This window comes from Mesocricetus auratus, unplaced genomic scaffold (assembly GCF_017639785.1).
Source record: "Mesocricetus auratus isolate SY011 unplaced genomic scaffold, BCM_Maur_2.0 Super-Scaffold_100010, whole genome shotgun sequence".
In the NCBI taxonomy this organism is placed as follows: Eukaryota; Metazoa; Chordata; class Mammalia; order Rodentia; family Cricetidae; genus Mesocricetus; species Mesocricetus auratus.
In genome coordinates this window covers 74,261,715-74,284,353 of record NW_024429194.1, presented here as the reverse complement: position 1 = coordinate 74,284,353, position 22,639 = coordinate 74,261,715, and the positions used below count along the sequence as shown (strand labels likewise).

Sequence of the window (22,639 nt, the reverse complement as noted above, 5' to 3'; positions counted from 1 at the left end):
TAAACCAGTAAATGGAACTGTCGAGGCAAAGAACAGTCCATGTTCATTTGCTTGCATATGTCACCTTAAGCAATCATCTGCGGAACTATCTTAAATTCACATCTACAAATTGTAACAGTGGCACTGGTGTAAAGCAGCTGTCACAAAGGTGCTTAGTAACCATCCCGAACCTGAGGTAAAGGAATGTTTAGGGACTTTAAATTCATGCCAGCCCCGTCTTCACACACATCAGTAGGTGCAGATCTCCTTCCACCTTAGTGTAAAGCATAGATGCTAATGCAAAAGTGGTCCCATTACACAGCACGGTCCAGAATGCAATGATAAAAAGATACCTATGCATCCTGTCCATGAGTGCCTCTAAAGGCCTTGCCGTATACCCTGACAAAGAGCTAGTATTTGATGAAGTGGTCATTTCCACCCATGTTTCAGTATACAACACTTTATGCTATACAGTATACAGCAATGGTTGTGTTAACGGGCTTTAGAGAGGTGGTTTTGGGAGAGACTCCTTTCTCACTATTGCAGTACCGTCACTCAACTCCGAGCTTGATCTTATTTGTTTGTGAAGTCACTTACTTTATTCAATTTATCTCGAGTGCAGAATGAAGCAGCTAAACGAAGCAATGTTGTGAGATTGTTTACCATAACATAGGCACAAGGGAAGGTACTCCAGTGATCACCATTTAAATGAGAAGTTCATTTCCCTTGCAGTCTCAAAGTGAAAATAAAACATAAAGGAGTGTGGAGTTGTAGCTCATTGGTGGAGCAATTGCCTGTCGTGCGGCAATGAAACCCAGCAATGAAAAAACATCTTGTAAAAAAGACGACAATTCAAAATAATTCCCACTCATTGGATAATTGCTTGCAGGTTTTTTAACAAGGTACTTCAAGTTTTATGTAGAAGTTTTTCTTTGGTAGCATGTAGTTCACTGGTGTAGTTTACAGAGCTTCTGAGGACTCACAATACCGAGGGTTGGCTGATGCCTTCATTGTTAGAAAAGCAGGACAAATGTAACTTCATTATACTTCTGATTTCTATAGACTTTTCAAACTCAGCTAATTTCCCCTGGTTTACAGAGAGGAATTTATCTTAAGAGGGCCTTTCACTGATGAAGCAAAATAATTGTAGCTTTGTAATGCTTCACTTCCTACTCAGTTTTCAAGATACTAATAGAGACAATCTGAAATACATATGCCTGGAGTAAAATTTGCTCCTCCTGGGAAAGAATTTAGCAACAAACTGTAATTGTTTTTCTGTGAAACCTTACATCTGCACTTATTTAAAAAATGATTAACTGTCATAGTAAAAGTATATGAGATCAAATCTTCCCCAATAATTATATTTTTATAGTTATTAGTTATGAAAAACATCTTAGATATTTTAAAATTTTGCTTTAGGCTCTTATTTTCTTGTGCTAACATTGAGCTATTTGATAGTTCTTTTTGATATAATTTATTTTTTGTTAGATTTTTTTCTGGTTTTTGGTTATTCTATATTTGAGACAAAGGAGGAAAGAAGAGGAGAGCATGGAAAATCATAATCTTTATCTTTGTGCTCAGAGTCAAAAAATGTTTTAAGCTGTATAGCTTAACTGGACAATACTGATAAAAATTCAAAGCATTCTTAACTCTAAGGCAGGGAGTGTAAAGTTGTTAATATGCCATTTCTCCAGCTGTGTGGCCAAACAGTAAGAAGGCGGGGCAATCCATGACTACTCACTGTCAATCACTGAAAAATACACAGGTTGAACCAATCATGTTATCAGGCTTTCTTATGCACAGCAAGCTCAAGATTTGAGTTCTGAATGCATAATATCATTCCTAATATTCTTATTTTTTTTTTAGCAAACAGAGAGATACTCAAAAGAGATATTTGCTATTATGAAAATTACACCATCCAACTTTTTGCATCTAGTACTCATAAAGCAAGGAATTAGCCTCAAGAACTCTACTGAGCTTTTGTCACTACTTCAGCAATTTCCTTAAAAAAAAAACAACAACTGTTAATTAAGACATTTATCCATCACAAAGAGGATTAGGCAACAAACCCAGTGCAAGTAACAAAACAGACAGATGGTTCCTAGTGTAAGATGCTGGGCAGATTTGCCAATAGAAAGGAAATCTGTCAGTCATTCTGTACTGGGGCACAGCTCATTGGCAGAGTGTGCGCTCAGCATACATGGAGCCATGGATTCAACACAAGCACCAGCCACCCCAGGGGGGTTGGTTAATTAAGCACCAGCCACCCCAGGGGGGGTTAGGGTTAATTAAGCACAATCCTTTCTATCTTTTACATTGTTTTTAGTTTTCATTTCTTGAGATGGTTTTCCCATGTAGCCCTGGCTGGCCTAGAAATCATTCTGTAGGCCAGGCTGGCCTTGAACTCAGAGATCCGCTTACCTCTGCCTCCTGAGTGCTGGGACTAAAGGCGTGCGCCACCGCCACCACCACCGCCACCACCACTTGGCTTAATACATTCTTTATGAGTGCAATTTTTCTCTCATTTCCCCAATGTCTTATTTCTCAGAGTCAAAGATGAACAGAATTTGTACACATTTATGCAAATATCGATAGATAACTGTAGGGGGTCTAATCTGTCTCTGATTGTTTGATATAGTATAAGGGCATACAGTTTTGAGTGGCAAGCTCTTCGTTAGCACGTCCCTCCTGAGATATTTCTTTCAAAGAAGAATAGTGAGACAGGAATATTTAAAATGTAATGCCATGCTGGGTTGTGCTCAACTGTAGGCAATTGCTCAGAAGCCAGTGTGACATACACAAACATCATGGGGGTGTTAACTAAAGCAGCATAAAGGGATGCGAAGTGACCATCCTGTCATTCTTCCTTCCCTCCTTCCTTTCCTATGGGCTCTCCCAAATCCCATACCTCAATGTCTCATTTTGATGGCTGATAGTGCATTGAGTAGCAAGAAAAATAAATTAAATACTCACAAAGTTGGCTTTGGGGACTGTGACTGCTGTAGACAAAAATTCACAAAGGGTTGAGTGAGTAAGAGGCCACAAATTAGTCAAGAAATGAAAGCAAGAGCAAAGGGTCATAAGCCTGTCTTTGGAGGCTTGGGAAGAAGAGAAAACACACCAAGAGTTGGCAAAATAATTCAGGAGATACATCCAAGTGGAAGATGCTTCTATAGAGTCAGGAAAGCTGGTCCAGCATGGGATGATGGGCATCAGTCATCTGATTATGGTGTGCAGTCATACGGTGCAGGACACTGGGTCAGGGTTGGAAAGTGCCAGAATAGGTTTCAGGTACTACTTGAGCAAAGCCCCAGCATCTCGCCATTCACCATTCCACAGAAGGAAAGTGGCTAAAGTCCTTTACAGATGAAACACTCTGTACTAAATCATACAGATGCTCCAGTTCTTATACTCTGTCATTGATGAAGACAGGGTGAGGGAAAATGGTTTGGACTCGGTTTATACAGAACAGCCTTGTCATCTTGTACTAAGGCCCCGTTCTCCAAAGATCTGGCTCTTATTATTAGCATTGCTAAAGCATTAGAAGACACCAACTGGGAGAATGCTGGGGTGATTTCACAATTTCTCAGGAATTCATGTTTCCCAATTTACAAAGCGAGCCAGAGTAGCATTTTTGTTTGGGTCTCTGTGTGTGAAGGCTTGGTCAAAAGCAAGTGCGTGCTATTCCCCGAGTAGTTTTCTTTTGTTCACTACATGACATAAGAAACCCACTGTCACAAAACCTACTCCATTTTCACCAACAAAAGTAGCATTTTTTTTGCATTTTTTTACTGCATAAAGAGATTCATCCTCTAAGAAGAAATACTTCAATCACAGTGATTAACTGTAGAATCTGCTTAATGACTTAGAATCCATATTTAGGTATGAATTTTGTGTTGATTTTTCTCCCAAACTAGTTGTTAGCTTACATTCCATTGCTAGTGAGTACTGAAAAAAATTAATCATAGCTGTCAGGTATGTGATGATTAAGTCCATTTGCTGACACATATTTTAAAAGAGGTCATACTATTATTTTCTTTTACATAATAAAATCTTCTGTGATCTTTCCAAAACTTGAAAAAAATCACTGGCTTTTAGAATACAAGAAATAAATGCTACAATTAGACTTCCTTAGTTTACATTTGTGTTTTAAGTAAAGATTAAACAAAAGTGGAAGGAACATGACTGTACAAAAAATTTAAGTGTAAATATGATTCCCTATGCCTCTACATACATATAACTAAGGTTAACTAACTTAAAACAATACTCATTTATAAATTAAAATATAGACCACATTTGCTTATTTTTCTCTTTAACTAGGTTGGAGTTGACAGTTTTTCTCAGGCAAAAATATATTTCATAAGAAAAAATTTCCTAATGATTTCTGTTTATTGTAAAACATTGTGGTTAGTTCACTCTGAGGGTAAAGGTTAATTTAGTCACTTTCATAAACTTGTCCATTGCTGGGAAACTATTTTCACTATATCAAATGTATACTCAGGATGTGTTTCCTCCATACAATACAATACATGAAATATCTAATGGGTAAAATGTAAACTTTATTTATACACTTTCATTTTCATCAAAAATTCGTTTCTTGATAGACCACGTTTCTCATGGCTCTATGCCTTATGACTTAAGTACAACATTTAAATAATGCTACTTACTACATTCGTTTATAAAACTTAAACTGAGGCAGTAAAGCTGAGGTTCCCCAAAGGACAGAAAAGCAAATGTTTATGATGTCACAGGTCATTTGATAAGTTTTAAAGTCGGGTACCAACAGCATTGCTCGTATTTAATGTTTTCAGCTAACACATTTGTTTACCTTCCTATACACCAGACAGCATCCTGCTGTTACCACCCTGAGTCTTATTTGAAAGAAAATAAATTTACAGGCCCTAATTGCTGCTTATGGCCTAAAACTCAGACCAAATGTCAGGATTTACCAGCAAAGAAGAGGAGACTAAAGTGTGTGATACTGCTTGGCCTCAATGTGACATGCACATGTGCTCCAGCCCTACACTTCTATCCTAGATGCTCTGTCACAAGCCTCAGTGAAGTCCTCTGTTCCAGAGGGAGCACCGTGTCATGCCTGCTTAACCCACGTGACAACAGAGGGAATGCTTATAATGCAATGTCTATTGAACTTGGGTGATACTTGAAGAAATCACGGGGCCACAGAAGCTTTTCTTTCTTTATAGCTGATTTTCTCTCTCCCATAATAAAAACTTCAAATTCCCAAGTATACAACTTTGAGTTTAGATACTTCTGGTTTGTTATGAAGGTGGATGATTAAAAATTTGGGCAAAAATTGGTATTTTCCATGTTTATCTTATTCTTAAAATAATTTTTAAATAAGGTAATATCTATCTATCATAATCACAATAAAGATTTTAAGGAGACTCTTAGGCCTGAATGGAGAATTTTAGGACACATGAGTATATGTAGCATGATGGAAAGACCTGAACAGAACCCAAGCACTATATTTTTATCTGTAAGAAGATAATCTGACATCAAATTATTCTTCGGATCCATTTATTCTTTGCTAAGACATCTGAAGCCTTTGAATATTCTTAGAATCGTGTCAAGCATGAAAACTACAAGAAATGGCACTGATCCAGAATCTATTATAGTCAAAACAGTAAAAAAACTCTGTGGACAAGTGAACTCATTCCTATTTACTCAGTAGCTTCTCCCAGTGAAAATATCCTTGAATGAGCATAAACCAAAGAGCCCGAGGGATGAACACAATCCAGGAGCCAAAGCAACCATCTTCATTTGCTATGAAGAATGTCTTACCTCTGCGGAATATAGAACATGTGCTGGGGAGGTGGTTTATAGAGGACGCCTTCATACACAGGCCATAGCCCACTTAAGATCCTGAAGAGAGAGCTTTTCCCACAGCCGTTGGGACCAGTAATCAAAAGGTGCATCCCTTCTTCTACCTAAAGTCAGAAATAAAATCAATATTTAGTAATTATTTCATTTGGTAGCATTTAAAGGTGATTTAAAAAATTCAATCACACGACAGTCTTGGATGGTAAAGAAAGCAAAGAAAATGTATCAGGATTAGAACATGAAGGTTGGCTTTGACTAGTCTCTGAAGCCAAAAGTATCATAAAATCACTAATTGCAATGGATCTTCTTGGAATGAACACTGGCTTTTCAACACTTCAATTGAGATACTGTGATCAGATCTACTCACATGTAGAGAAATGAGCTACACAGGGAGGAGGAGGATCCATAAAGCCTAGATTAAAAATAGATTCAATTTTATTTTATTTATATTACTATTTTATTAAATTTATATAAACCCAAATGCCACTGAAAACTGAATACTCTAGAAAGCACAGTTATCCAAGGAGCCAGCTGGGTCCTTAATTGTACTTTAGTGTCTGAATGCTACAAAAGCATATAATCAAGAGGGAAATGTCTTAAAAGGGCCAATTTCTATCAGTTTTTAGAAATTTAACACTTGAAAAAAAGCTGGAAAACCTTTTCATATTGATATTTCCTTAGCACAATTTCCCAGGAAATACTGAGTAAATACTCACATTTTGGGTTTTTGGTGTTTTTTTGTTTTGTTTTGTTTTGTTAAGTCAAAATTTTAAGTTTGAAGACCAACAAAAGGATGAAAATCAATTTTCTTAAAAAGTGTGTATTTCCCAATCAATACTGAAGCATGACTTTTTATCCTATTCTAGGGAGACTAGAATTGAAATACAACTTCCAGAGGCAAATATAATAACAAATGTAACGACATACATCTTCATAGTATCCTAACAGTCTGTAAGAGTCTTCCACTGGGTTATTAATTACTTTCTACAGGAGACTGAACTCTGGGTTTTTCTTCAGGGTGTGATGGCTAACAGTGGCATAGTTAGAACACAGCAATATTCAGACCTTGCCACCTGTTTATTTGGAAATTAGAGGAACAAGAACCAATGTTACATTACCTATACTGACAAAGCAAAAAGAAACACAGAGCCATTTAAAAATTCCAGATTGCTTTCACTTCTTTGTTTTCCAGGGTGAGGTTTGAACTCAAGACCTTTTCATGTCAGGCAAGCACCCTACCCACTTAGTTTTATCCCTGACTAAATTTGTTAAAGTATTAATATATAATAAAACATTCCATATTTGCAATGAGTAGCTAATTGGTGCTTATGTCATATCCTAATAATAAAACCATCCTATAGGTTTATAATGGAACAATAAATCCTGTACAAACAATTTCTTTCCAATTTATTAACAAGATTATGTTCAGTGTATTGCATCATCTCTCTTCAACACTTAGTGACTTTCGTCAATTGCAAATATATCTCTGATAATTAAGCCTAGGCTAGGATTTATTTCAAAACCATTATTACGATGTTCATAATTTGATTATGAAGTCTGATCATGCCTTTGTTTAAACATAGTTCAACTGCCTTCATTTTAGTTGGTATGGTTTGAATATGAAATACCTCCCATAGGATCATGTGCTGATCACTGAGTCTCCAACTTTTGGAAGGCAGTGGAAAGCCTTGGACATGATTCCTACCTGGAGGAAGAAGGTCATTGGGACCATGTGTCCTTGGACTCTTCCTTGGCCTAATCCTTTTTTCATTCCCTTTCTTTGCTTGCTATCTAGCTTGCAGTAAAGACTCCTTTGCTATACATTCCTGGCAGATGTTCAGCTATTTCTCAGGCCCAAAGCAGTGAGACAGCTCAACCCCAAAGAAATCCCCTGAAACCAGGAACCAACTAAATATTTCCTCTTTTTAAGTTGTCAGTGTACTGACAGGATGAATCAAGTATCTAAAACAGTATGTTTGCTATTTTACACTTAGTCTAAAATGTATGTTTAAACTTCACAATGTTGTGAAACCAGGGCCATGGACCTACAACATGCTTTTGTACTTTAGTTTTGTAATTAGTATATGGAACATTAAATCAATTATTTTCAACAGAATTAAAAACTAAAGTTGAGCCGGGCGGTGGTGGCGCACGCCTTTAATCCCAGCACTCGGGAGGCAGAGGCAGGCGGATCTCTGTGAGTTCGAGGCCAGGCTGGACCGATAGCCTCTGAAACAATACAGAGAAACCCTGTCTAGTAAAAACCAAAAAAAAAAAAAAAAAAAAAAACTAAAGTTGAATGCATGAATCTTCTGATTATTTAAAGTCGAAATTAAGGTTGTAAAATGTGCCTTAGTAAACTGAATTTGATAATTACCTTTGGGAAAATGTATTATTTTTAGAAAGTATAAAAAAGACTTACAGATTTCTTAACAACTTTTACAAAAAGTTAAAATTCATTTCCAGGTATTAATTTCTGATATTTCCTCTTGCTCCCCAAAGCTACCCTGAATGGCTCTTGGTGTTCTGAAATTTGATTTTCAACCTGGCACTAAGGCAGTGGAAATGAGAGTTCTCTTTTCTCCCTGCTTTGGGAGGAAGTGACTGCTTCTGCAACTGAGCCTCTGTGCGTACCTTTTTGATTTCCCCCTTTGCATACGCTCCTCTCCAAGTATTTAACATAAGGTACATGGATTCTGAGTTGTTTTCTATTAGTGTGAGGCCCAACAATCAGAAGGTTCTTGGATATCATCTTACTTTGAAGTTTAGCCTGGAAGCCACCACTTCTCCTGCTGGTGTAATTATGGGCACGTTTTCACATATGATTCCGTGGTCCACATCAATAACTGTTCCTGTAATCAAGGAATAGTTTATGTTACAAGGGCTATCACAAGCTGCTGCTGCTAATAAACTTGCAGAATGATACAACAGAATGAACAAATTCAATTTTAAAGATAATTCACATAGGAAAAATAAATATACGTGAAGTCAATTAAATATCTATATTTTTAATTTAGAAAATATTTCAGAGAAAATCATCTTATAATCAAATATCATTATCTTTATCCTCACAGACATAAACTCTGTCTGATATAACCTAGCTACATAATTTAGAGTCACTCTGTTCCCCTATTTCCTACAACACCAAAAATACACTGTCCCAAGAAAGGAATTAAGAAGAGATACATTTTAATACAAACATTTAGAAACGCAGAACAGTGGGGATGTAGCACAGCATAGAAACGCCGAATAATGAAGAACAATATGGCACTAGCACTGATTCTATTTATTAGTTCAAGTTATAAGAGCAACTCTTTGAGCCATATGTGCTGCCTCTAAACACAATGTGAGCACATTTTCCTGAATAGAAATGTCATATTTTCTTCTTACATCATGATTTGTAGTACTAATCAGAGATTGCTGTTTAAATGATGTTTGTCATTTGAATTCTAGCTTCTTGTAACTATTAAAACCTGATTCCTAGAGAAGAAACCTTTAGTTCTTTTTATAAAGTGACACTCAGCTATAGGGGAAATGTGAAAACACCTGAAGTAGTTACCTTTAATGGCCAGGGTGTCACTGAGGGGTAGTTCCATGTCATCTCCTCTTTTGCCATGCTTTTCAGGCTCCTGAGTGACATTTCTCTTATAAATACCTCTTTTCACTTCATCAAAGACCCAGAACATATTGTATACTCTAGCAGTATAGCCTGCTAGTTCAGTGATCTATAATCAAGATGTAAAGAATGAATTAATATGGCCATGACAGATACCTTTAAAATTATAATATATGTATATATAAATATATATAATTATATAAATAATGTATAATTTATATATATAAACCTTTTTATTTATTGCTAAAGATTCTACTTGATTATATATGACAGAAAAAAGACTGTATCTGATTACTGAAGCAAACAATAGTAAAGCTTATTAGGGACAACAAAGGAAGATATTGGTGTAGATGTCATTGGAGTTGTAAAACAAAAATATTGATTTACCTCAGTGCTCAAAAGGAAATTAGAACCTTTCATAATTAATGGGTCATAAGGGTCTTTTAGTCACATTTCTGTTTTGCCCACTTAAATTAAACAATGTTTCTTTATATTTGTTTTTGAGTCAGAATCTCACTGGCCAGCAGCTCTGGCTGGCCTCATACTTACAGAGATCTGCCTCCTAAGTACTGGTATTAAAAGCATGTATTACAATCATCATCACTCTTCTTTCTCTGTTTAAAATATGTCATTAATCTGCATATGTACCTTAGTGGTGGAACCCTTGTCTAATGTACATGAATCCCTGGGTTCACGCCTCCATAAATATATATATATGTATTAAAAATTCAAATCAAATATAATGACATTGACTCTAACTCTATTTATTAGTTAAAAGCAAGCAGCTCATTCAGTCATTTTTGTATTATCTCCAAACATACTCCAAAGCAGCTTCCCTAAATATAAGCAGGATCAATAGGAAGGTGTGTTTATGCACATGTGAATATGAATATGTTAAACAGGAGAAAAGTACTTTTTGCCTTATTTATAAATGAATGCCTCTAAGCCAAATACTGTCAGAGTTCCTGTGTGAGCAAAGGAGTATCTGTGCTAGAGGTCTACATTGTGAAAGTGAGCCCAGTGGGAAGCTTCGGGACCTTCATCATATAAACCCCACAACCCAGCTTCTTGTCAATGCAAATATGGCTTCAATGGTCAAGGAAAAGTATAAAGGCATGGTATTTTTTTTTCTAGAAAAGATTATGAAGTAAGGTGAAATATATTTCTGCTCTAGTCCACAAAGCTCCATAGAAAGAGACTTTGCTCTTGTTCTGCCAGCTGTCCATCTAGGGTAAGCTCCTGCTGTTTCTCTATTATACCAGAACAGCTTGCTATCAGGGGACTGTGAAAGGTGACTTGTCTTATCCGTATCGTTTGTCTCAGCAAAGGAACTGGGAAACCGACACCAATAAGCATGCATGTCACAAAAGATGTCTCGTAACCAACCGTCCTCATATGTAGATTAACACACGGATGCTGGCAGATGGCTGAGAGCTTTGTGTGTAAAATTTAAGCTGTAATGAATAGGTGTTAGTGTCACAGGCCTTCTACTGGAGAGAGAGGGCTTGTAAATTGGCCATTTATTGATGTAGGCTAATGTTATAGCTATATAACGAATAACTTTGAAAATGTATCTGGAAGGAAGTCTTGAGCTCTCAAGCAGAGACAGAGAGATGATTTAGCAAAATACAGATTTAAAAGAATTTTTTGTGTCCTAGTTAGGATTCCTACTGCTGTGGTTAAACACCATGACCAAAAGCGACTTGCGGAAGAGAGGGTTTATTTCACCTTACAGCTGCTAGGTCACACTCTGTCACTGAGGGAAGTCAGGGCAGGAACTTGAGGCAGGAAGCTGCAGGAAGGGACCGAAGCAGTGACTGGACCCATGGAGGAGGGCTGCTTACAGGCTTGCTCCCCTGGCATGCTAAACTCACTTTCTTATCAACTCAGGACCCCCTACTCAAAGTGGCAGGTGGCACTACTCACCCGCAGTGGCAGAGGCCTTCCCACAACTGCTACAACACCCCCACAGACCCGCTTACAGCCCAGTCTTACTGGAGACATTGTTTCAATTAAGTTTCCATCTTTCCAGATATGTACTATTCAGCTTTGTATCAGGTTGGCATAAACCAAGCAGCTAATTGGGCAAATATAAGTATCAGCATAGGAAAAAAACCTTAAAATAACAGAAATATTTAGAAAAAATAAAAGAGGAGGAAACAATGGGAAAGTAGACTGGGATGGACACTGGAATGGGAAGGGAATGTCTATAAAAACTAAGAGTATGCCAGAAGGTACGTGCTTTGGATCACCACTGCTTTGTTGTGGAATGAAGAATCCTGGGTAGAAGGGGCCTTTGCTCCTCTGCAGCTCGTGAAGAAGGCATGATTACTCCTGTCATCTCCCAGTGGCACAATGTACTTTTATGAAACAAAGTCAATGATGACAAAAGAAGTCATTTTTATCACTGGATATAATCTAGAATGGTTAAATGTGATGAGCCTTCTGTGACTTAGCACATTTTAATATAAGATGGGCATTTTTGGTCATATTTATTTATTGCCTTTTTCACCCCTCAAGACAGGGTTTTGTTGTGTAGCCCTGGCTGTCCTGAAACTCACTCTATAGATCAGGCTGGCAAGAACTCCCAGGCGATCCGCCTGCCTCTGCATCTCAAGTGCTGGGATTAAAGTCATGCGCCACCACGTTTGGCATCATTTAATTTCAATAGTAAAAATCTTACTGCTTAATAGTAAAGTGAACTACATGAAACAAAAGCTATCCCCCAACCTAGGTCTCCAGATTGTTAAAATTACTGTTTGGATTTTTAAAAGTTGAGTAGTTTTGATAAGTGATACTGGACTATTGGTTTTATTATGGAAAAAATCCAAATCAATAAATCAGTTCTATAAGAAACTCAGAACCTTTGAAGCTGTGTCAAACACTGCACTTTAATTAAATTAGGAGATAAGTTTGCAATGGTACTTGAGCCTTATGATCTACAAGATTAATTGATAGAGTCTTAGAAATGTCTGAATTGAATAGTCTTTTTAATCATAACCCAGTGGTACCTACAGGTCTTTTTGTTGTTGTTGTTTTGCCTGTTGTTTTTGAAAAATTCTTATTAGTCACATACCTAAGTATTGGGATGAATGCTAGGAGTACAAAGGCGAGCATGACAGTCCCCAAGATGAGACTGCTCAGAGTTAGGTACAAGGGGCAGAACCATATTGTAGCAAAGTGGTAGAGACAGAGAAGACCACCCAGGGGATTCAGAGACCACTAGTAGAAGTGGAATCACCAGGTTTTATTATTCCTGGTGAGACTTCATCAACGAAGGATGAGCAAAGTTTGCAAGCTGTGAAGATGTATTATTAGCTAATGACTATCGGGCATGGAAAAGCCTAAGTGTCCCACATGATGAATTTCTAACCCCCTGTAAAATCCTTGCTGTCATCACCCCAGTTTACAAGGGAACAGGGATCCAGACAGATGAGAGGCTTGAGATCATGTGATTTGTAAATGATGAAGTCTGAATGTAAATTAGGCAGGGCCACACAAGAGCGATTCTTTTTTGTTCTCCTCATTTAAAAGCAAGTAAAATCATGCTTGTAAACAGAAATAACTGAACACCTCACTTCAGAGTTGCCATCCTTGACCTCAATTATACACTTGGCAGTTTTGAGGAGAGAGAGAGGAAAAAAAACTTTCTAAAATGCTATGTATACTTTATAATTCACACTTTGCTTTATTTTTCAGATGCTTTCATGTTTTAAGCAAATTTGTAATAAATTCAAATACCTCTTTGTATGAAGACATAATTCTTTCAATAGCATCAGCTCCAGAGGCCAATAAATTTCTGGCAGTAGTAAAGGCTTCTGTCCGATCGCTAACCATAGCCTGCTTTGGGCCATCCTCCAGATCTAAGAGAAATATCATAGAATGATTGAGTTTTTTCCAAGTAACTGTCTTATTCCATATCAGTTAAATTATGGATAAAATAACAATATTGTATCACTACCAGCAATTACCCAGAACTATATTTAATTATTATATATTATTAAATATAATAAATCCTATAAAATAAGTTTTATTAGAAGTTCCCTTTTGCATTATTCATTTAGAACAAGAGTTAGCAAAACTAAACCTATAGGCAGGAGGCTATTTCCATTTAGCTTCCTTTAGACCTTTCCTGTATCCAAATTTCTGCTACTATTACAACTGTAACAAACTCTCCTGATATTCTTGATAAAAGGACTAACTTGATGGAGCTGGGACAATGACACAGGATAGTGCCATCTGTGCAAGAATGAGGACCTGAGTTTGGATTCCTGGTACCAACACTTTAAATAGAAACCTGGGCAAGGTGTCACTCTAGTATTGGAGGAGCTGGAGGATTTATGGAGATCACTGGCCAACCAGCATGAATCAAAGAGTTCTATCCAGGCTATAAAAAACAAGAAGAATAAAGGGAGGGAGGGGCTGCTGTTGAGATGGTTCAGTGGGCAGTCACTTGCTGCCAAGACAAATACCTGAGTTTGATCCCTACAACCTACGTGATAGGAGAACCAACTCCCAAAAGTTGTCTTCTGACCTACACATACATAATGTATTGCATCTGTACCTGCACTCATACATAAACACAGGCACACACAGAGTAATAAATATATACATGTATGATATTTTTAAATAATAAAAAAATATTTTGGCTGGGTGGTGGTGGTGCATGCCTTTAAACCCAGCACTTGGGAGGCAGAGGCAGGCGGATTTCTGTGAGTTCAAGGCCAGCCTGATCTATAGAGCAAGTGGCAGAGCAGGCTCCAAAACTACACAGAAAAACGCTATATTGGAAAAAATATTTTAAAGTTAAAGGTAAACAAACATAAACATAAAGATGAAGAGTTATCTCAATAGGTGCCTGACATTGACTTTTGATCTTCACACACATGTACACATAGACTCACATGTACACACACACCCAAATGCAAACATGCACCCACATGCATACATACACCCATATGCACACATACACCCACATGCATACATGCGCATGCCCATGCAAATGTACACATTACCACATACCCATCTAATTCAACCTACTAACTAGACTACAAAAATTAATTATGGTATGGTTCCTATCACAGGAATTTGAACTAGTCTGGCCTTCATAATTTTGATATTTTCCTCCTTTCTTAAACATTTTTATCCTATAGTTCAGCTGAATCACTAACATACTCTTCTCTGTCAGTCCTTGGGAATTTACACACTTGATTTCTTCTCACTATGTAGTTCAAAGTGACTTAGTCTTCACATTGTGACCCTCCAGCCTCAGCTGCCTGAGTTCTAGGACTATAGTTGTGCAGTAGCACATGCTTGGCTGGAGATATTTAGAAAATCTATTTAAATGCATATTGAGATGTAGATAACCAATAGAAAAATCCTATGCAATTTGCAACCAGCTACCAAAACAGTGAATTTGCCTGTGAGCTAAAACTAAGAAAAGGTTCAGACTTTGACCATCTGGCTGACCATCTCGGCTAATCACTGGATTTTTATGAATGTGGGTTAAAAGGGGTTTGACCTTTCACTGGCTACCTCTGTTAAGAACAAGAACAGCAAAACCATTTGCACAGATGGACAGTGGTTGGTGCAGAATTATAGGTCCGGTGTTGCTTTGGCAGATGATGCCTTCTGGGCTTTTATGCTTTTAGCAACAAAGTAAATATTTTTCATAGTGTATAACTTTTAAACTGCCATGTTCTTCAACAGGTACCATGGAAACAGTGCCAGCAATGATAAGCCTGTATGGACAGTCACTGTCTGACCTCTCTGACAAGGCCAGATTCCTTAATGTCGGAGGTATAAATCCATGACCTAAAATGCTCACCTATTTTATTTCTCAGCTCAGCACCTTTGATTCATCAGTGAAGAGCAAAATCACCACTAACAAGTTTTCCTCTGTGATGTGTTTTTGCCTTAATACAAAGGGAGGGATGCATAGCCTTAGAATGATAAATGAAATAAAAAAACATAGCCTCAAAATAATACATAGCCTTAAAATAGTAAAGAAAAATGATAAAATAACCAAAGACTCGAACGTTTCCATTTCAGTGATTGGCCCATCATCACTGTCAGTTTACAGAGCCAGTTTCAGGGTGGTGACTGCGCAGGAGCAAAGACAGTGTGCCAGGAGTTACACAGTGTCTCCCATCCCCAGAGCTCCAGCTAACTACATATTTGAATTTAGGCAAGCCAGGATCTCTAGCCTAGAGGCTCTAAGGCCCTCTTCTGAGTGGGACAACAGTATGATCTACAAGTAATGTTTTAAACATAAGTACCCAGTCCATACTCTGAATGCTCACTTGATGTTGTTAAAGGGTAGCCAAGCAGATCTACAGCAGAGCTGCTGTTTATCATTTTCTCCCTCCAACAAAAATTCTACAGATTCTTTCTCCTCAACAGTCATACTTCTGATTTTCTAGGCACTTTCAGATCCTTGCTTTTTTAAAACAGCAGGAATGATATCAGCAAATGTCCAGGAATTATTTTCTATTTGCAGGAACCATACTAAATTTTGCATTAACTCTTAGGACAATCCTGCTAACTTTCCCTATTTTGGATATGAGGGACTTGAACCACGGAAAAGTGGAATGGGTTTCTCAGGGTCACTTGTAAGTAGAAGAGCTTGCCTTTAAGCTCAAGCACTCCAGAGCCCAGGCTGGGAGCATAACAATGCTGACAAGAACTGGTGCCTAACTTTTTACTACTTACAAAGGAGTATTTTAAAGCACACCGGTACATTATAATTTCACAGCAACTCTGAATGCTGTGTATTATTATCCACATGGTTAAAAAGACTAAGGCCTATAAATTTAGGTAGTCTTCCCAAGGCTTAGTTAACTATTACATCAGGCCCAGGATTACCCACTTCCCTTTCCCCATCCCCACCCCATACCCATTTCCCCCCTCTATATTACTCATTCTCTTCTCTATTCATACCTTTAAAGTTTTGGTTTAAATTTTAATTATGTATATGTGTGGAGACAGGTGGGTATGTGCACGTGAGGACAGATGCTGCCCATGCAGGCCATAAAAGGATGCCAGATACCCTGGAACTAGACTTACAAGCACCATGAGCTACTCAATAGGGATTCGAATTCTAGTTCCCTGTAAGGGCAGCAAGTGCTCTTAACCACTGGACCATTTCTTAAGTCATTGTTTCACTCACTTTTTTACCTTCTTATGCCTTAAAACATACAGTACCATGTGATTATTTTATCTATCACATGAGAGATAATTAAGTGATTAGGAGATTACATATATATATATATATACATATATTTTTTTCTTTCTACATAGCCCTAGTTGTCTTGGAACTTGATTTTTAGGCCCACCCAGAAAGTCCTGGAACTCACAGAAATACACCTGCTTCTGAACCAGAGTGCTTGTATTAAAGGCTTACACCACCACAGCCAGCCTTAAGTTAAGATTTAAGACTCTATTAGAGAATATGACATATAATTTCTAGACCTGAAACCTGAAGGTGATAACAGTAACTGAAAAAAATATTTTCACTGAATGAAACAATACTTTCACTTGTTAAGTCACCAGAGGTCAATTATATTTGGTAGCGTGGGCACACAGTATGCTAGAACAACCTTAAATTCTACAGACTTTGAAACATTCGTTTCTATCCTGTGAGGATCTTCCATTGCCAACTTCTGCAAGATAGTCTTTGGAATGAGCTTTTGTGATACTTTGTTTCACTTATGTTTCCAACAAAGAATGTCCCTTTCAGCTAGTACTGCCAAATTTGTAGGATTTATTTTTAGACATCTCATTACCTCTTGGTAAGTAAGCTAGTTAGTTTCGTGGCATACATGTTTACTTCTTAGTAGCCTCAGTGGGGTTAATTTGTCACCATTAATAGGTGCATTTTTTTTCTATCCTATGTGGATTACACTAGGGTTTTCTAATAAGACCAAACATTGCTAATAGCATTGTATTATAATCTTCTTGTTGGAACTATCTCTAATGTACATTCAACATGAAACTTGTTGATGAATGTTATTAGTTTAATAGATAACTTTTTAATTTATATTTTTCCATATTTCATAGCAATGCCAGTCTTGAGAGTGTACACTTTTTCCTTGTCTTCCTTATCACTGTAAACACTCTTTGGGAAAAGTAGTTATTTCTTCATGAAAGGATTATGTCTTGAATACTATTACTAAGAATACCTTTTATAATAGAAATTTAAAATTATTGCTTGGTAAATTTGAACACATGAAAGCAATAAAAATCAATGTCCACAGCTCCGATTTGGCAGTTTACTTGTGGAGTATATTCATTATGTAGTTAGTGCTGATCACAAGGGAGGACTGACAAGTCACAGTTCACTGAAATGGACATATTTAGCTTGATAATGAGTCAAATTTGACAATTTTTAAATCAAAATTTACAATACTTTGTAAATCATTTACAATATTTCATCTGTTGCAAATGCCACAGTCATTACACCGAGTTCTTTAGGGAATAAAAAGTATGTATTGATTATGTTTTTCCTTTGGACTTCCATTTCTGCTTGGCTAAATCCTTGAATATGAATCTATAGAAGTTGAACTCTAACCGTAACCCCTTCATTCCTAACAGTAAAGATCTAAGCTTTCATACATGGAGAGCATTGCAACATTGCCCGTCCTGCCCTTATCTTTCTTAGTTATAACAAAGAAGAAATGTTGATTTAAAAAAAACTGTGAGACAAAGATAGCACAGAAGTAGGTAACTGCAGCTTTATATGCACCCCCCCCATCCAAACATCACCAAATCATGGCCATGGGGAAGTGTCTGTATTACTACAACTAGAGAGCCCATTCCATGACACTTGCATGCACATGAAACAACATTTCTGGCTATCCAATGTAGCCAAACAACTTTCAAATCACAAATCAGGACAAATTCAGTTATAGGAATTTTATCTGCTTAATCTATAGGATGTTAAGACAAAACATGAGGTGTGTTTATGCCATACTCTTTCTGAAGATATTAGTTCACTGTGTGATAAATACAAACTGAAAAGTCATGGGGCAGCATAATTAAAACTATTCCATTTTGACTTCCAGAAACACTATTGTCAGGAACCTCTTTGGCAAGGTCCTTTGAGCAGCCTGTTGCTTCTTTCATACTGATGGTCTCATTATTGAACACTGAAAACTGCCACTGATTCATAGTACAAATAAAGACAGACAATGGCTGTCTACACAGTACAAACGGAACGTGCAAGTGCACCCTAAAGAGAAACAACGTTAAGCATATATTTAAGATTAAGTGTGAATGTTATTACCACCATCAGCAAAGCCTGTTGCAGTGATAATAGGTATAGCCACCATAATTAGTCCACAGCTGCTCCACACATATTTCATCAAGAACTGTTCTATCATGATGTACCACAAGCGCTTGGATAAAATAAGGTTCATCTGATAAGCTAAAGCCTTGTAACTTTTCTGCAGTTGCTTCATTTCTACCTAAAAAAGGAAAAAGATAAGAATCAATAAACTACAGAAATGAATTCTGCAATTACTGAAAGGTTCTCATTAATGATATAGGTATATTGTTTTGCTTTATTTAGCATAGCCATTGTTATATAACCAATTAATGTAACTAGATATTAGAATTAGTCATAATATAGTTTATCCTACACTTATATATTTTTTAAAAAATCATGCTATCCAGTAAATATATTGTTTGAAACACACATGAATAGGATAGGGGTATAGTTAAGTGTTAGAACACTTGCCTATTGCTGATATACATGAGGCCTTGGGTCCAATTCTTAACAGTTCTGTGTGTGTGTGTGTGTGTGTGTGTGTGTGTGAGAGAGAGAGAGAGAGAGAGAGAGAGAGAGAGAGAGAGAGAGAGAATGTGAAAGACTTATGTACATACAGACAGACACAGGGAGGCAGACAGACAGAAAGTGAACAGAAACAGAGAGACTCATAATTGCAATTTTAAATTTTAAGATGATAAAATGAAATAATATTCTATTAAAATATGGGTAAGTAATATTAAATCCACATCATCCTAGAGAACAGGAACAGTAACTAAAAACAAACAAAATACATATAATTGGACTACTTTTGAATTGACCCAATTTCCCAGATTTTGTCTTTTAAGCAAGGAATCCATTAATTTACATTAAGTTTAATGATTCAAATATAGCTAATCAGTACAGATAACACAACACACAAGGTCAATTCCAAGTGGGACTAGAGGTCCTAAACAATGATAATTCTTGTTGCTTTAAGAGGTACATCACTCTGCTTGGTAAGTAAAATATATCTTTAAGTACTACATTACCAAACCATTGACATTAAGGTTTCATAAGTGCTACCTCCAAATTTATCATATTCAATATCCTGAAGCAACTATAACATACCTGGGGTAATTGTATTGAAGATTCATAACATTTAAAAATACCACCCTAGTGTTTCTATCTACTCCCATCTCCTCTAATATCAGTGTTTACTTCTCTACCAGGCAAAATTTAATTATCTCTGTCAAAAGTATGAGCTCATCATGAACTAAAAGTAAAGGACATTCTATTTCACTAGACACCCCTCTGCATTTCTTAAGTTTTAGGACACTTTCTCCTTGATCAGTCTTGCAGTATTTTCCAAGCTGTTTTCTCCTTGAAAGCAGCTTCCCTCTCTTGAACACAACAAATAGCACCCTCACACCTCCATCTGAATCCAAAGAGGTTTACTCTTACTAGTTCCCAAATATGCATTTCCCTACATGTACAGAACCACTCACCAAGTTAATATTTAGGTTATAAGGAAATGCCTTTGAGTTCATTTCATTTGTGTTTGAGTAACTGAGTCCCTGTAGACTCCTTTAAAGAGTATGAAATTTTATTCTCATGAAATCTCATAAAGCTCTTTAAGTCTCAAACAGTTGGTGATTTAAAGGGCCAATGACATACAGAAAGTGGGCCTGTCAATAAGACAACAACAGATGGTATCTAGCATTGCAGTGGCTGCTTGAACCGTCTCGCATTTCACCCATTGCTTTAATGTCTGCCTTACCTTATGTCCTCTGTAGAAGGCAATTTCTTCCACATTGGCTATGATTCTGGAGTGAACATACCGCAGATAGCCTTTCCTATGAGCTTCCTCGGCCACCAGTGTACCAAATTTGGGAGAGCAAGCTTTCAGCACTTTAGCAGTGGCATATACCACAAGTCCGGCTAACAGGGTGGGCCCTATTGGGCTTGCTCCTCTGGATGTAGCAGTCCGGATGAGAGTATAGGAAGTTAGGATTACATCTAGAATAGGTTTGGTAAGGTTGGAATACAAGTGAGCCACAGATTGTGAGAACATCATAATGTCTTCAGTGAGGGACTGGTCCGGGTTGGCCAGCCTCCCATCCATATTTATCACCTTATAATAAGTCTGATTTGCAAAGTAGGTTTCATAGGCATGGTCTACTAAGCGAGTTCTGAAGGCCAAAGCCAGTTTGCACTCCAGGTACCTGATAGCACTGTTGACAAAGGTGGCAGGGATGGCAACCATAAGCCACTTGACTAATTTGATGATGAAACTCCGAGGCTTCTTTTCCACGATGCTCTTCACGATTTTCCCATCCAGACCAGCCACATAGATAGAAAGAAATGTTCTTGAGATTAGAGCCACCGAGTGGAGGCAGAGCCACGCCGTTTCAGTGGTCACAAGTTTTGGAAAGAGTATTTTCCGAAGTTCTAGTAGCTGTTTGAAAAATTCTGCATTCAGTCCGGGCGCAGCCTTTTTGCAGCCGATTTCTGTGCAATGCAGTATTTTTCTTTTCTCTGCAGGCGGGTAAGCGGCAGCTTCTTCCTTCCTGTGGCCAGACTGCTTTAAACGCTTGCCAATGATGGGATAGAGGGTTTTCAGAGCATATGCCGCAGCCACCAGGCAGGCAGCCCTCTTAGCAGCACCGGATCTGGTCCATTTCACCCGATAGGCTGCTGCATTTAGCATATGTATCATTTTCCCAGCCACACTAATGAGTTTCTTTAAAAAGAATTCGTTTTAAAAGCTCATGCTCCACGAAAAGCCTAGCAAACGTTTCAGAAAACCCCACCGCCTCCCATGCTCTGCAGACTGTCTGTCTCCTCTACTCTTATTTTGTTCTTCAGTGACGGATGCAGCAAAACTCAAACTCCACGGCATCTACTGGGGGCAAGCCTCTCACCAGTCAGAGCTGGCCAGGCTCCTCCCCCGGGCTCCTCATTGGCTGCGAGGGCGGTGAGACCCTGGAGTCCTCGCCTCTTCCCTTTGAATCTTAAAAATGAAGACAGAGCCCAAACGAATTTTATCCTTAAACAGGGGTTCAGAGAGTTAAATGTCTATTTCTGGAGAGGTCGAATCAGGTCAACTGCCGGAGACCAAACCTTGCCTTTGAGCTACTGAGCATGCTCAGCGTCACTTAGAAACCCTCAGAAGTTTCAGAATATACATCCAGTCTCTAAGATTTCCTTCCACAAGGGGAAAGGACAAGCGGATAGCAAGATTTGCAGGAGCTTTAAAGAGCCGGGAGAGAAAGAACCAGAGGAGGGTGGAGCCATAAGAGGGTTAACGGAACCGGCCCAGGGAGAGGAGTCAGACAACAGAGTGATAAGCGCTAGAACCACAAAACAAAAGTAGCAAAGGCAAATCCTTGAGAATGTTTTGTTCTGAAGCTGTGTCTCCCTCCCGCCTCTCCGAGTGCCCTTGTTTCCGTTTTCTCAGATATTCCCAGAACCTATTCGATTGTGACTGAGGGTGTTCCTGGTAAATAAACCGGAGGCAAATTGATTACAGAAGAGTTCCCCGCTACACTCAGAGTCCTTCTCCCTCACTCTACCCTGCATTAACTTGTCTTGATAATAAAAGTCTTCTCGCTCCACGATGGTCATGTTTAGCCATGTTGACCTGACACACATTTGTTTACAAAGAGACTTTAAAAATTCCCTAGTGGAAAAAGAGAGGGGGAGAAGAGGAGGGGAGAGGAGGACATGGGGGAGCAGGAAGGTTGAGTCAGGGGAAGAACAGGACAGAACAGGATGAGAGATAACATAATAGAGGGAGTCGTTATACTGAGAGATTTGGCAATAGGGAAATGCCCAGAGATCTACAAGGATGACACTAATTAACAATCTAAGTAATAGTGGAGAGGCTACCTTAAATGTTCTTATCTGATATTGAGATTCAAGACTACTTTATCCAGTAGCTGATGGAAGCAGAGGCA

General features: G+C 38.0%; 1 protein-coding gene across 1 annotated transcript in view; it reads right to left on the bottom strand.

Moving 5' to 3' along the window:
- The window catches only part of Abcd2 (ATP binding cassette subfamily D member 2), a 40,327-nt gene extending 18,736 nt beyond the window's left edge, over positions 1-21,591 (bottom strand). Inside the window, exons 1-6 of the mRNA XM_005067124.4 lie at positions 20,461-21,591; positions 18,720-18,900; positions 13,178-13,299; positions 9,380-9,545; positions 8,578-8,672; positions 5,782-5,927 (exon numbers count right to left, since the gene is read on the bottom strand). Of these exons, the coding sequence (XP_005067181.1) occupies positions 5,782-5,927; positions 8,578-8,672; positions 9,380-9,545; positions 13,178-13,299; positions 18,720-18,900; positions 20,461-21,399 (1,649 nt within the window). The 5' untranslated portion in view covers positions 21,400-21,591. The remainder of the gene's footprint in view (positions 1-5,781; positions 5,928-8,577; positions 8,673-9,379; positions 9,546-13,177; positions 13,300-18,719; positions 18,901-20,460) is intronic.
- Positions 21,592-22,639: the final 1,048 nt, after the last annotated feature.